Source organism: Trichechus manatus, unplaced genomic scaffold (genome assembly GCF_000243295.1).
Source record: "Trichechus manatus latirostris isolate Lorelei unplaced genomic scaffold, TriManLat1.0 scaffold00068, whole genome shotgun sequence".
Lineage (NCBI taxonomy): Eukaryota > Metazoa > Chordata > Mammalia > Sirenia > Trichechidae > Trichechus > Trichechus manatus.
In genome coordinates this window covers 6,598,018-6,612,125 of record NW_004444004.1, presented here as the reverse complement: position 1 = coordinate 6,612,125, position 14,108 = coordinate 6,598,018, and the positions used below count along the sequence as shown (strand labels likewise).

General features: G+C 43.4%; 1 protein-coding gene across 1 annotated transcript in view; it reads left to right on the top strand.

Annotated features, from left to right (window-relative positions):
* LHFPL1 (LHFPL tetraspan subfamily member 1) overlaps positions 1-14,108 on the top strand; it is a 55,495-nt gene that overhangs the window by 12,901 nt on the left and 28,486 nt on the right. The window contains exon 2 of the mRNA XM_004379784.1: positions 2,012-2,407. Coding sequence (XP_004379841.1) covers positions 2,026-2,407 — 382 coding nt within the window. The 5' untranslated portion in view covers positions 2,012-2,025. The remainder of the gene's footprint in view (positions 1-2,011; positions 2,408-14,108) is intronic.

Here is a 14,108-nt window from a genome sequence, read left to right as displayed (position 1 = left end):
TTCTGAAATCTTGTTGTTTATCTTTTGGATTTCTAATTGTTGTTTTTGTATGATTTCTAGTTGTGAATTTGTTTTGGCATTTTGTTCCTGCATTATTTTCTTGAATTTTTCCATTTTTTTGTCCGTATTTTCCATGAATTTGTCTGCCTTTTCCATGAATTTGTGTATGTTTTCTTCATTTTTGTCTGCTTTATGCTTCAACTCTTGGATAGCTCTGAATATTAGAGATTTGATTTCCCTTTCAGGTAGTTCTAGTGCCTTTTCTTTTACTGGAAGGGTATCTGGTGTTTTATTTTGGATGCCTACTGTAACCATCTTGTCTTGTTTTTGTAAATGTTTTGATATTGTCTGTTGTCTTTGACGCATTTGGTATTTTCCTCATTTATTGATAGTAGATTTATTTCTCTCTTCCTGCTTTTTTGTTTTATTTGGCTATGTCTGAGCAGGCAGGCTGTGTGTTCTTTGTTGTTTGCTCGTCTTTGGTCACAATACCTTTCACCTCCTTCTCCAATTGGCAGGGTCAGTCGCTCAGATAAGGTACAGCAGGGCAGGTCTATCTGAAGTGGAGTTGCTGGGATGGCTTGTTTGTGGCACTTACTATGGCCACCAGGGTGGGCTGGTAATCATTGCATGGAAGATTCTAGTAGGCAGTGGCCAGGTACTCTTTGAGGAGGGTTGTGAAAGGGCTTGTGGCTGGGCATGGACCCTGAGACTTAAGTACAACTGCTTCTCGAACCTGACTGTCCCAAATTGGCCGTGTGGTGGCCCCAATACAGCAAGTTCCTGCACTTCCCCTGCCTTGTGTCTCCCCCCACTCGACAGCACCACATGTAACTTTAAACAATGGGAATGAATCATGAAGAAGTTTCTGAAACCTACTTCCCCATCTGCCTGCTGGAGACATTCACGGGTGCTGTCATCAAGTTGCAGTGTGATCTCTGGCTGCCCTAACCAAGAAACAGGCCAGAAAGCAATGGCAGATTAATGGAGTTGAGAGGGAAGTAGTTGCTTTTTGACAGAGGGGTCTGTGAAAACAGTTTGTGAGCTGGGTTGAGGAGATCAGATCTGGAAAGACTCTCAGCATCTTAAATATGAGAATTACTTGTTCAGAAGTGACCTTGAGAGGTCCTTACAGCTATGTGTTCCTGCTGCCGGGCCAGGGCTGTCTGATCTATCTCCGAGAGATGAGATGCTTTCTTGACTATATCCAGAAAAGGACAAGGCAGCTTTTCTTATAGACAGTCTAGAGTTAAACAACCCTCGCTGGTTGGAAAGTTGTTTCACTTTTTGATTGTGGGAAAAGTGACTTAACAGTGCTTACTCAGCTATAGGTATAGGGTGTGAGACTGGACATCACTTATTCTCTTCTACTCATTTCAACATGGCTGATGTATCCCATTGAAAAGCCTGTGTTAACACCCTGTTGGACACCCTACCCAAGTCAAATGTAACTCCATGCTGAGCTCTCCTTCCCTCTTCCCCCTTTGTAGCAGGGGTAGGCCCTGTGTGTTGTCTTCCTTCCTCCTTCACTCTGAAAACAACTTTTTCCCTGACTCTCTTGAGATTCTACCACCTCCTTCCAGGCTTCCAGGCCAGCAAGGCCAGTTAGCTGGATGTCTGAGTGTACCCGGGGCAGCCTTGCTTACATTCAACTCCTCTCCTGCTACTTGTTCCAAGCTGTATGATAAGAATTAAAAGGTGTCTAATCAGGCTGCATTTGAGTTGGCAGAGCAGTCACTAATTCAATTCTGTGGTTCTTCTATTGCAGCCTAGAGACCATAGAACTCTGCATCAGGCAAAAGGAAGGGAAGATGGAAAAAGTGCTGGGAAGCAGAATTCCACAGGGAACTAAATGGTCCTCATGAGAATAATCTTAGCCAGAAGCAAGGGCCAAGTGGCACATTATTGAGTTCCAGAACTGGCCAGCCAGATGAAAACTAAGTCAATAGAGCCTACATGGTAACTTCCTGAATTTGGTGCTGTGACCCAACTCATCTCCCCATCCCTGCAGAGAAACCTGGGACCATGAGGAGCAGCCTGACCCTGGTGGGGACACTCTGGGCCTTCCTGTCCCTTGTTACTGCTGTGGCCAGTTCTACCAGTTACTTCCTGCCTTACTGGCTTTTTGGATCCCAGCTGGGGAAGCAAGTGTCATTCAGCACTTTCCGGAGGTGCAACTACCCTGTGCGGGGAGAAGGGCACAGTCTGATCATGGTGGAAGAGTGTGGGCGCTACGCCAGCTTCAGTGCCATTCCAAGCCTGGCCTGGCAGATGTGCACGGTGGTGACAGGTGCCGGCTGTGCTCTGCTGCTTCTTGTGGCACTAGCTGCTGTCCTGGGCTGCTGCATGGAAGAGCTCATTTCCAGAATGATGGGACGTTGCATGGGAGCAGCACAGTTTGTGGGAGGTAAGACCTGGGTCCCTGGAATTGGGTAGGTTGGGGGGCTTTAGAGAAGAAAGTAGGAAGTGTGACCTTATGTGGAAATCTGCTCTCACTCCTTTCCTTAAGTCCAGCTCTAAGGCCATGGATGGGGACTCCTTTGAAATACCTAGTATAGGATTTCCCAATGTGTAATCTACATCAGAGTTTTCATTTATAGAAAAATTGGCCAATAGCAGAGTTGATCTCTGTTGCTTAGCCTTCATTTTTGACACTTTTTCCTACCTGCAAGATACTCATTGCAGAATATTATTTGGAGCTGCCTTCCAAGGGCAGAAACATATACTGTAGTATTACTGCTCCAAAACAAACTTGATCTCTGAGATCCCTGCTCTTTGGTGGTTATCTTAGAGGACAGTGATCTGATAAACACAGGTGCTAATTACAGTCAAGAGTTCAATGAACAGTCCTCACCAAAGAAACAAATATCTAATAGCAAAGTGTGAGGTACCAAACTGATAGGAGGTTACTGCTTAGTTGCCCTACATCTAAGACTAGCCCTGTTTGGTATTCATGAACAGTTCTACTCAGCGTTTTTGTGGTCCTGACACACCCACTTGTCTTTTCTCTCTTTTAAGCTCCCTCTAATTTTAGTGTAGGGAAACTGGGATGCTGGCAGTGGGTGGATAGACTAAGAAATAGCAAAATATAAAAATGGCCAACTGCAGTAAGGCAATGGGAGTTGTGTAATTTGAACTTTCTGGAAAGGAAAAACAAGAGTAGACAGATACAGGCAAATATGTGTATGAATATGAGAGCTATTTTGTAGACCTGTATGAGGCACTGGGAAAATGTGCTGGCAGAACCTACTGCTGAAGTTTGTTTTTGCTGTTGTTGTTGCTGTCTGAATTTTAGAATCATTACCTCGTTCTTTATCATCACCGTCTCCATTAGCAGCATACTGTGGGTGATTAGAGCCAGGAAACCTGGATTCTACTTCTGACTCTTTCACCAAGTAGCTCTGCGGCTGTGGACCAACGGCATGACCTCTCCTGTGCTTCACTTTCCTTGAATTTGTCCACTGGGAATATAGCTGAGATCTTATTTTCTTTCTTCTCTCCAATGACTACATTCAGGTGGCCTTGTGGTGAGATGGTAGTGATGGGCTAAGGCAGTGGTTTTGAACTGGGGTTGCTTTTGTCCCATAGGTGACATTTGGCAATTTCTGGAGACATTTTTGGTTATCACAACTTAGAGGGGTGCTACTGACATCCAAGGGATCGAGGCCAGGGATGCTGCTAAACATCCTACCGTACACAAGACAACCCTCCCCTCCCTCAAACCAAAGAATTATCTGATACGGAATGTCAATAATGCCAAAGTTGAGAAATCCTGTGCTGAGGTACTGTGGTTTTCTGGCTTGCTTATGAAAAGCACCAGATTCATTTGTCGTACCAGTTAAGGTGATGTTTTCTGGTTTCTTCTTTCCTCAGACCCATTGTAAAAGTTTTAAATCTGAAATATCATTCTAGCTTCCCTTATCTCTGATTTTTTTTTTTTTTTTTTCCTTTTTAGGCACTACTGGTTTTCTGGCCACATTGGAAAGTAGAGTTAGATTAGTTTCTTTCTTCCCCTTGAAAACCATGGTACCAAACCAAATTCTAAGGCTAGTCCAAGCCAATGATCTGACCTCCCTTTGGGACCTCTGAGACAATCACAAATGGGCCTTAGGATTACCTTCTACCTGCATCCATGGGCATGCTATAGCCCATGAATGCAGGTAAAAGGTAATCCTAAAGGTTATATACTTCTATGGACACATTACTTCAGGAATTGACACTTGGCTAGCAGGAGAAAGGGATGGTACTTGAAATTCATGTGTGTAAACCCAGCGCTCAGCTCAGTGACTGGCACAGAGAAGGTGTTCAGTAACTGTAGAAAGAATGAGTGCATGGCTAAGGCAGTGAGTAGTGTATGTGGTGATAAGTTGGACATGTCAAAGCTAGGCCAGTTGACATTCTTTCTTTTTTTTCCAGGCTTCCATGCAGGGCTGGTAGCACCCAGAATTCTCTTTTGACTTGGGTGACAACTTAGCCCCACTTGCGTTTCTAAGAGTTTCCAGCAAAGGTCAAGGAGAGGCTAACTGGAAGGAATCAGAGGGTCAGTAACAGCAGCCTCAATCAGACACTGAGTATTAACAGTGGCTCCTACTTCCAGCTTGCTTCTGCTTATCGACTTGACTGAGACTCTTACAAAACCCTTATGGTTCTCCATATGGTGTATTTTAGTTGATCTCGCCTCCTAGGTCTAGAAACTTAAAAGAAATTGTTGAGGGGCGATGTGGGAAGGTAATGGAGATTTGGACACTGTCTTAGTCATCTAGTGCTGCTATAACAGAAATACCACAAGTGGATGGCTTTAACAAACAGAAGTTTAGTCTATCACAGTTTAGGAAGCTAGAAGTCCAAATTCAGGGTGCCAGCTCTAGGGGAAGGCTTTCTCTCTGTCAGTTCTAGGGAAAGGTCCTTGTCTTCAATCTTCCTCTGGTCTAGGAGCTTCTCAGCACAGGGACCCCAGGTCCAAAGGATGCACTCCCCTCCTAGTTCTCTATTCTTGGTGGCATGAAGTCCCCCTATCTCTCTGCTCGCTTCTCTCTTTTATATCTCAAAAGAGATTGACTCAAGATACAACCTAATTTTGTAGACTGAGTCCTGCCTCATTAACATAACTGCCTCTAATCCTGCTACATTGACATCACAGAGGTAAGATTTACAACGCATAAGAAAATCACATCAGATGACAAAATGGTGGACAATCACACAATACTGGGAATCATGGCCTAGCCATGTTGACACACATTTTTTGGGGACACCATTCAATCCATAACAGACACCCATAGGCTGAGTGGGGCAGAGCTTTGACTGTCTTACCTGTAAACCTGTTGCCGTTGAGTCGATTCCAACTCATAATGACCATAAAGGACACAGTAGAACTGTCCCATAGGGTTTCCAAGGAGTAGCTGGTGGATTCAAACTGCCGACCTTTTGGTTAGCAGCCAAGCTGTTAACCACTGAGCCACCAAGACTCCTTGACTGTCTTACAGTGGGAGTCAAAACATCTGAGTGGTATTTTCATCTCTTATGCTTCTGTCATTCTATATTCTCCATTGACCATTGTCATAGGAACATGGTCCCAGTGTTCCATTTAGATGAGGGTCTTCTTAGTTTCAAAAATAAAGTGCCATTTGACAGTAGTCATGGAAAGGGTCAAGACTCAGGTATATACCAGGCTTATCCCTGGTCTGGAGGATGATAGTGGCCAGATCGCTAGACCTCCACAGCTTCCATATCTGTAACACAGACCAACTAATCCATTCCTACTTCCTTTTCAAATGTGAGGGAATTGTGAAGACTGCGTGTACCATATTTTCTGGGAGCCCCTTGGCACATGACCGTTAACCAAGGCTCTTCTGAGATCTTGGGTCTGACCCTCAAAGACAGCCTTTGCAAGTGAGTGGCAGGAAGCCAAGCCTGAACAGCATTTTGAGCTCCATGGATAAAAGATACAAGAGAACGATCTGTGGAGTTAAGTTTAAGCTTGTTCAGCCGAGGGGAATTGATTTTGCTGCTCCAGGCCTGGCTGCTTCTCGGCAGCTAGTGCATTAACTGAAATACTTCAGGAGGAGGAGCCAATTAATATCAGGTTTGGTTTATCTTTGCCAGACCCCAAACCACTGAAGAGATGGAGTATCCATTAAGAACTCCCTCCTCCCCCTGCCCAACTCTTGTTCCCCGGTCTAGCGGCTGCCCACAGAGATGAGCGGTGGGAAGTGGGAGAGACAGGAAGAAATAAAGAGCTGCTGGCCTGAGTCATACTCAGCAAGGTGACCTGATGGGGCCCTTGGGTCCCATTTGCTCCATCTGCAGCTGATCCAGCTGGACAAGCTTGGGGTCCAGAGAGTCTTCCACTGGGAGCTTTGTGCCCTGTTCCAACCGGTGAAGGAAACATCTGGCCAGGAGATTATTTCAACCCTGGGGATGCTGAGGTTTCCAACTAGCTGGCCCCCAGTCCTTGAGAACATGGCTATTATTCACATTCATTCCCCTGTGTATACATATGCAAGATGCTTGTGAGTAATTTTCTATCTTCAGTGAGAGCTAAACAAAGAAGAAATAGGTGAGAAGTAAATATAAGGAATTTCTTGGCAGGAAAGGAAAAAGTGTAAGGTCTTGGATTGGTTTACTCCAGGGAGGTCAAGAATCTTTGTAGAGCAGGGAATGTTTCACAGTAACCTGGAGTGCTTAAAAAATGTGACTTCTCCCCCAATTCTCCAGCCCTCCTTTCCATTCTGATATATCCAGCAACAGGTGGAAGGCTGTGGGTTTTGAAAATCTCCCCATTGACTCTGATGTGTATGCTGTGTTCCCTTTCCCCAACCTAAATGAGAACCATTATCCTGGATAGTTTTTAAGGGGACAGGATTCAGCACACCCAGACAGGCACCCGTACTTTTCTCCGTGTAAGGTCCTAATGCTATATATTTCAAGGTGAATGAAAACCACCACTGGAGACAGCACTAAGAACTTGATTCCAGGAAAGGGAGATATCTTTCTAAAAACAACTGTCTTCTCTGGAAATCATGCAATTCCTGGAAAGTTCCCCAAAGTTTCACCAGACATTGTGTCATTTATTCTTACCATGCTGAACAGTGATTGTAAATGTGGCTTTCTGTTGGGGAAAATGGCATTCAAAGAAGTTAAGCTACTAGCAAAGATTCATGTAGCAAATCAGGGCAGAGCGGAGAATAGGGCCCAGGGTTTCTGACTCCCAGTTCTGGACTTTATGCTCTTGATTTGTTTTCACCTTTGGGCAAGAATTGCTATCATAGTGTTTTTTCAGAGTGATCCATGAACCACTTACAGAAGAATTACCTGGGGTGCTTGTAAATAGATCTTTTTCATGCCATTCTAAGCCTACTGAATCAGAACCATGGGGGTGTGGTAATCTGCATTTTATAAGTCCTTCAGGCTGAGTCAGTCTTGAAAATGTATTATAAAATGGTTCAGATGTGTACCCACCACTCTGCTTAAGAAATAGAACTTTACTGGTACGGTTGAAGCTCCCTTCATACCCTAATCACATTCCCTTGTTGTCAGTGCAAAGGTAACTACTTCTGTGAATTTATTTATCAACTCCTCATCTCCCAGCATGATTCCAATACACACTAAAGTTTGAGAACCTCTGCTCTGTTTTGTTGAAGGTGATGCTTCTTTCTGGAATTCCCCTTTTTTCCCACCTTTGCCTGTAAGTATCTGCCCATCTTTCAAAGATCAAGTCAAATGCAGCGTCCTCTTAAAGCTTCCCCTGATCTACTTTCTTCCTCTCTAGCTCATCAACTAAACTGCCCTGTAACTCTGGGAGAGAATGTGGGGAAGTTGAATGCGGGAGTTCCCTGGATGGAGAATGCTGAGATATATCTGGAAGGCAGGCTTGTAAAATTTCCACTAAATTATGTTTGAGTTACTACAAGAGCTATAAACTGAGCAAATTAATAACAAATTAACCAGTACCAGGCCTCTGTCAGGGTCATAAATTCAAACTACCTAACAGCCATGCTTGGAGAGGAGGATTGGCAGCTATGCAAAGACAGGGGACTTGGGGATGGAGGTGGGGACTGTGACAAAATGGTTGTCCACCTGACAACTACACTTGTGTATGTGTGTGGGGGGGGGGCGGGGAGAGGAGTTGGTAACACCCAGAAAGGAGGCTTTCTCTGCCCAGAGACAAAAATTAGTCACCTAATTGAGAATGTGAAGTTTGAGGGGGTTATAGAGCCGTTAAGGATTCCTGGTGACACAGTGGTTAAGCGCTCAGCTGCTAAACAAAAGGTCAGCAGTTCGAACCCACCAGCACCCCCATGGGAGAAAGATGTGGCAACCTGCTTCCATAAAGATTACATCCTTGGAAACCCCACAGGGCAGTTCTACTCTGTCCTATAGGGTCGCTATGAGTCAGAATCGACTCGATGGCAATGGGTGTGCAGCTGCTGGGATATGGCATGCAGTAGTTCTGGGTGCAGGGGAAGGTTGAGGGCAGCTGGGATGTAGCTGGAGGGAGGATACACAAGTTGTGCCTGAGATTTTGCACCTGAAATGTTGTATAGGTGTTGAGGTTGCCACAAGGGCTGAAGCTGGCTATAGTGTCTAACCCCAGGCCTCTTCTTGGTCAGAGAAGTGAATTCAGCAGTGAATTCAGTGAATTTTGAGGAGGAGATTTGGTGTATTTTGTGATAGGGGATTTTTGTGGAGGGGGGCAGTTGAGAAAGGGAAATAAAATGGCAGCCCACTGGACACCTACACAGGTGGAGCACAGGAGTGTCGTTATTAGTTGCCATGGAGTAGATTCTAACTCATGGCGACCCCATGTGTGCAGAGTAGAATTGCTTCATCGGGTTTTCAAGACTGTGACCTTTCAGAAGCAAATCACCAGGCCTCTCTTCTCAGGTTCAAACAGCCAATCTTTCAGCCGGTAGTCGAGCACTTAACTTTTTGCGCCACCCAAGGACTCCAGTAAGGGAGTAAGTATGGCTTTCAAAAAAAAAAAAACAGAAAAATCAGTTGCTGTTAAGTTGACTCCAACTCATGGTGACCCCATGTGTGTCAGAGTAGAACTGTGCTCCACGGGGTATTCAATGGCTGATTTTTGCAGAAGTAGATTGTCAGGCCTTTCTTCCAAGCCAGCTATGGGTGGACTCAAACCTCCAACCTTTCAGTTCTTAGCTGAGCCGATTAACCTTTTACACCACCCAGGGACCTCATAAGGATGGTAACACCCTCTAAAGGACTTTCTTTCCCTTTCTCGAGGCAGATGAGAACAGAAAAGTATCTAGCTGAACATATGCAGTTGGAACTGACTTCTCCAAGGGGGCATATGTGTTTAGAGGGGCAGTAAAACTGGGAGTTAGCAATGATACATAAGAGAAGCACAAGCCAAGGTTACAGCTTATATGTGTCGGGTTTGTATTTAAAATTTTTTTTTAATTTTTTCCCTGATGACAGAGCTCCCACTTTTAATATGTTAGTGGTGTTTTTTTTAAGTGTTGGTACCAGGACCGGAAGCATCAAAATCACTGGGCAATTTTTTAAATGCATATTCTTGGGCCCCAGTTACTGAATCAAACACCTGGGAATCTATATTTTTAATAAGCCCCCACTCTTCCAGAATTTTGCGAAGTGGTTAAGGGTTTGGCTGCTAAAGACCAGGTCAGCAGTTCGAATCTACCAGCTGCTCCTTGGAAACCCTATGGGGCAGTTCTACTCTGTGTTATAGGGTTGCTATGAGTCGGAATTGACTCAGTGGCAATGAATTGGGTTTTTTTTTTTTTGGGTGGGGGAGGGCACTGGCAAATGAATTCCTTGTTGCTATTTGAACTACATCTTTACAACCCCAAATTGATGTGAAGAACAGTTGGGGACAAACATAGTTGAGGATAAGTTACCTTGTGATTTCATTTTCATTTATTTATTTTTGTTTTGTTTTTATTGTGGTAAATATATAGGTAACAGAACATTGGCCATTCATTTCTATTTTTAATATATCCCCCAGGGCACCTTTCTCCAATTACGGTAAAATGTGATAGAATTAAGTGTCAGTTACAAGTCAAATATCTCCATGAAATATGTTTACATATTTGCTCACCTATCTAAAAGTGTTTGGGGGAGAGGTGAGGGCTGGTTGGGCAGAGCATGGAGCCAGAGGCACTGGGGCAGAACACGGGCTTGCCAGAGATTCCTGAGCTGTGGCCAGGTGCCTTTGCAAAACTGCAAGCTGGCTCCAACCAGGCAGCTTTTGTGTTTATTTATTTTTTTTAATTTTAGTTATTTTGTTGTTGAGAATATACACAGCAAAACATACACCAATACAACAGTTTCTACATACATAATTCAGTGACGTTGATGTTGTGCAACCATTCTCACCCTCCTTTTCTGAGTTGTTCCTCCCCCATTATCATAAATTCACTGCCCCCTAAGGTTCTTATCTAATCTTTTGAGTTGCTATTGTCACTTTGATCTCATATAGGTAGATCTTAAAAGAGCATAATGCTCTAGGCCGAACTTTTTTTACTAGTTAAGCTAAACTATTGCTTCGTTTTAAGAAAACTTCATGGGGATGTTCTTGGTTTAAGGTTTACCAGACAGCTTTTGAATCAAGCACAAATTTGAGTTTGCCCTGCTCTGCTTTTGGCTTTTCAGCTATTTCTTGTGAGGACAAACAAGTGAGGAAGAAATTAGTGTGTGGAATATAGGTGGAAACTGGGAGAGGAGCCATAAGGAGAGGCTGCTGTTTAACAATCATAAATATTTATATAGGACTTTGTATGTGCCAGGCATGTCATGTTTTAATCTCGTTATTTCTCAAAACAGCCCTGTAAGGCAGGTACTATTATTATTCTCATTTTAAAGGTGAGGTAATTGAGGCACTGGAGATTAAGTAAATTGCCTAAGGTCACATAGCTTCTAGGTGGCAGAACTGGAATTTGATATTAGGTCTAGGCTGACTATAAAGCCCATTCTTTTAAACCATCATGTTACGCTGTCTCTGGATTTAATGCCTGCAAAATTCCTAGTGCCTGCTAGAGATACTGGTGGTAAATGGTGGGCATACATGCACACCTGTTTCTGGAAGAACAGAGCCTCTGAGGATTGATGATCTCGCTGATTAGTGAGCAAAAATGTTGACAATAATTGGTTATGTGACCTTGGATAAACCATTTCTTTCTGTGGCTCTCAACATCCACATGTGTAAGGGACAGAGATTGGAGTAGGTCATCTCCAAAGCTTCTATGACTGTATCAGGTGTCTTGGATGATCACTCAACCCTGCCATGGAGGCCCCTTCAGAGGCCTTGTCCCTTGAGAAATGTAGCAAGGGAAACTCTCTGTTAGGTAGGAAGAGCATACTCTGAAACAGATGCATTTATTGAACACTTACTATGTTCCAGGTAACAAAGATACAGAGTTGAGGATAAATATGGCTGCTGTCTTCAAGGAATGCACACTCTGGTGAGGCAAGCAGATGACAAACAATTATGAAGAAAGTATAGCACGGGGTATTTTAATCACAGGAGTAAGCTCAGGGTGCTGTCAGAACAGAGAGAACTTAGTCTGGGGCTAGGGGATGATGAGGGAAGGCTTTTTGAAATAAGTAATCCTTGACCTGAGCTCCTCAACATGGTAAGATCTGCAGAGCAGGGTAGCCTGAAGAAAATGGAAGGTTCCTCCTGTCACACCAAGTAAGGCGCTTGGCCAGCACTAGTTCCTGCTTGAGAAGTCAGAGTTCATGCTAGTCTCAGGGATTTGAGTGTTCTTGATTTCTGTGTAGGTTGAAAAGCAGTGCTGATGTTCTTTTATAAACTTGTGTTCTTTTCTTCCTAGTCTGCATGGGGAAGGCTCAGTTTTTATTAACTCTTCCTTCAATGGGTATAAACTTGTAGCAGGACAAGGACTGGGTTCCATTTCCAGTTTGTCCTTTACCCTTTGTGTATAGGCTGGGCTACTTCCTCATATTGTAACACCTCAGCTTATCTGTGTCAAAAAGAGGAGTGTTGTTCCATTTCCATTGGGTAGATTCCAGAGCCTAGAAAGTTATCTGAGTGACTAGGTTCATTCCCTTTAAGACTACAAGATAGATAATAATGTCTTTTAATTTTAAGCATCTCACTGAAGGGAATTTCTAAACTTAATTGGTCATTCTTTTAGTTTCTGAACCTTTCCTCACTGTCAGAAAGTTCTCCCCATTGTTCTACTTAAACCCTTCCTGCTATTTCTTTCTTTCTTTTTTTTTTACTTGCTATTTCTTCAAGCCCTTGTCTTTTCCTATGGTCCCATTGTGTATTGAGAAAAGCTGGTTGCCATGTTGCTGACAAGCTGAGAGACTACTTTGAGATCTTCTTCCAAAAAGATTCATCTGAAGTCAAAGTGGGATTATTAGCTTCTCAGGGGGTATATGGAATCTTCCTCTATGAGGAAAGAGAAGTGAAGGTGAGGTCAGCAGTCCCTGGAGCAGCCTGCCTTTCACTGCCCAGCTGAGCCCCAGAATCTGGAAGCTATAAATATGCCATTCATTCATTATTAATCAAGCACCTGCTCTGTGGCAATTCTGTGCTATGTGCTAGTTTGTGCATCTGTATTCACGGCAAGTGACCCTCCTGTGACCTTTGGTATGACACCCAAGTACGGTGTTCTTGTAATTAGTCCCTTTGGGTTGCAAGCAGCAGAGAATCACTTGAGTTCTTTCAAGGAAAAGAGTTTATGAGAACATAAGAAAAGTGGAACTGGAAAACCATCAGGAAAGGATGGGCTTCTCTCTCATTCTTTCATGGGCAGTATGGGGTTTTTCTCATGGTGTATCTGCTTCATGCCTGTTGTCTCCTCTGTTCTCCCCCTCTATCAGGCAGTTCGCTCAGCTTACACATAATTGCTGTCCACGCATAACTTTGGCTTGAACTTGCCTTCAGCTTGACACAGACTTGATTCGATCTTCTGGTGTTTTTGTTTGTCTGTCTGTTTTTCCAACTTCTGCTCTATCTTCTAACTAGCCTAGCATCTTGGTGATTCTTGGTTAAAATTTCCAAAAACAAGAATCTGGCCCAATTCATGTCTTCATGCCAGGCCACGATGTCACCCATTACTGGCAGCCAATGAATTTGATATTTTTGTGTCAGATGCCAACACTTGGTCCAATCCACTGTGGCCAGAGGCAGGATGGGGTCATAGATTAAGAGATGTGAATACCTAGGCCGTAGGTAAGAGCTGTAGATGAGGTACTTTCCCTTTGAAGGGAGTGTTGGCAAGCAGATCCAAATTTGTATCTCTGGTAAGAAGAGGAAGATTATTACTAGCTAAGGTCTCACAGAGCTTCCTTGTAGTCACTGAATAACCTAAGCAAAATGGGGATAAAGGCAAGAGGCTAGGTGGAAGGGGTTGGAAGCCAAAGAAGGGAAGAATGCTTGGCATTAAGCGAGAATGATTTCTCAGGGAAGAGGGACTATGGTGCCCTGCTCACCAAGAGAAGCCTACTCAGCTTGCATGATTTCTATAAGTATCAGTCAGGCAGCCGACTACAAGTTACAGAAGTTATAAGCTACTTTCAGTGAGTAGAGACCCACTTGACCCTTAAAAAGCCTGGATTTTAGGAAAGAATAACAGTTTCTTTACTGTTATTCTCTGTAACCAGACCAAAATAGAAGAGGGGTTTGATTGCAGCAGCCAAGTTAGCTTTGTACATCATTGCCAAAAACATTTTGGCTGTAAAAAGTACATTGGCCCATCTCACTTCTCAATACAGGCAGTCCCCGGATTATGAACGAATTCTGTTCCTAAATCTGTCTTTAAGTCAAATTTGTATGTAAATTGGAACAATTAGGTATGGTTCGTATCTAATGTCAGTCAAATGTTCGTCTTAGTATATAGTGTACCTTTCTATGCATTAAAAAAAACCCTTCCAGATACACTAAAAAATCTTTAACATAGTAATATAGTAACAATAATGTTTTGATATGTGTCCCAAAGTAGTACCCATTTGTTATTACAAACCATTGTATGTACCTCGAATTTTTAATATAATAGGCTTTCCAGGGCTTGGTTCATAACTACAGGCTGTACATAAGTTAGACGTTCATAACCCAGGGATGGTCTGTACTGCCCTTTCTTTATGAATTGTCCCCTCTG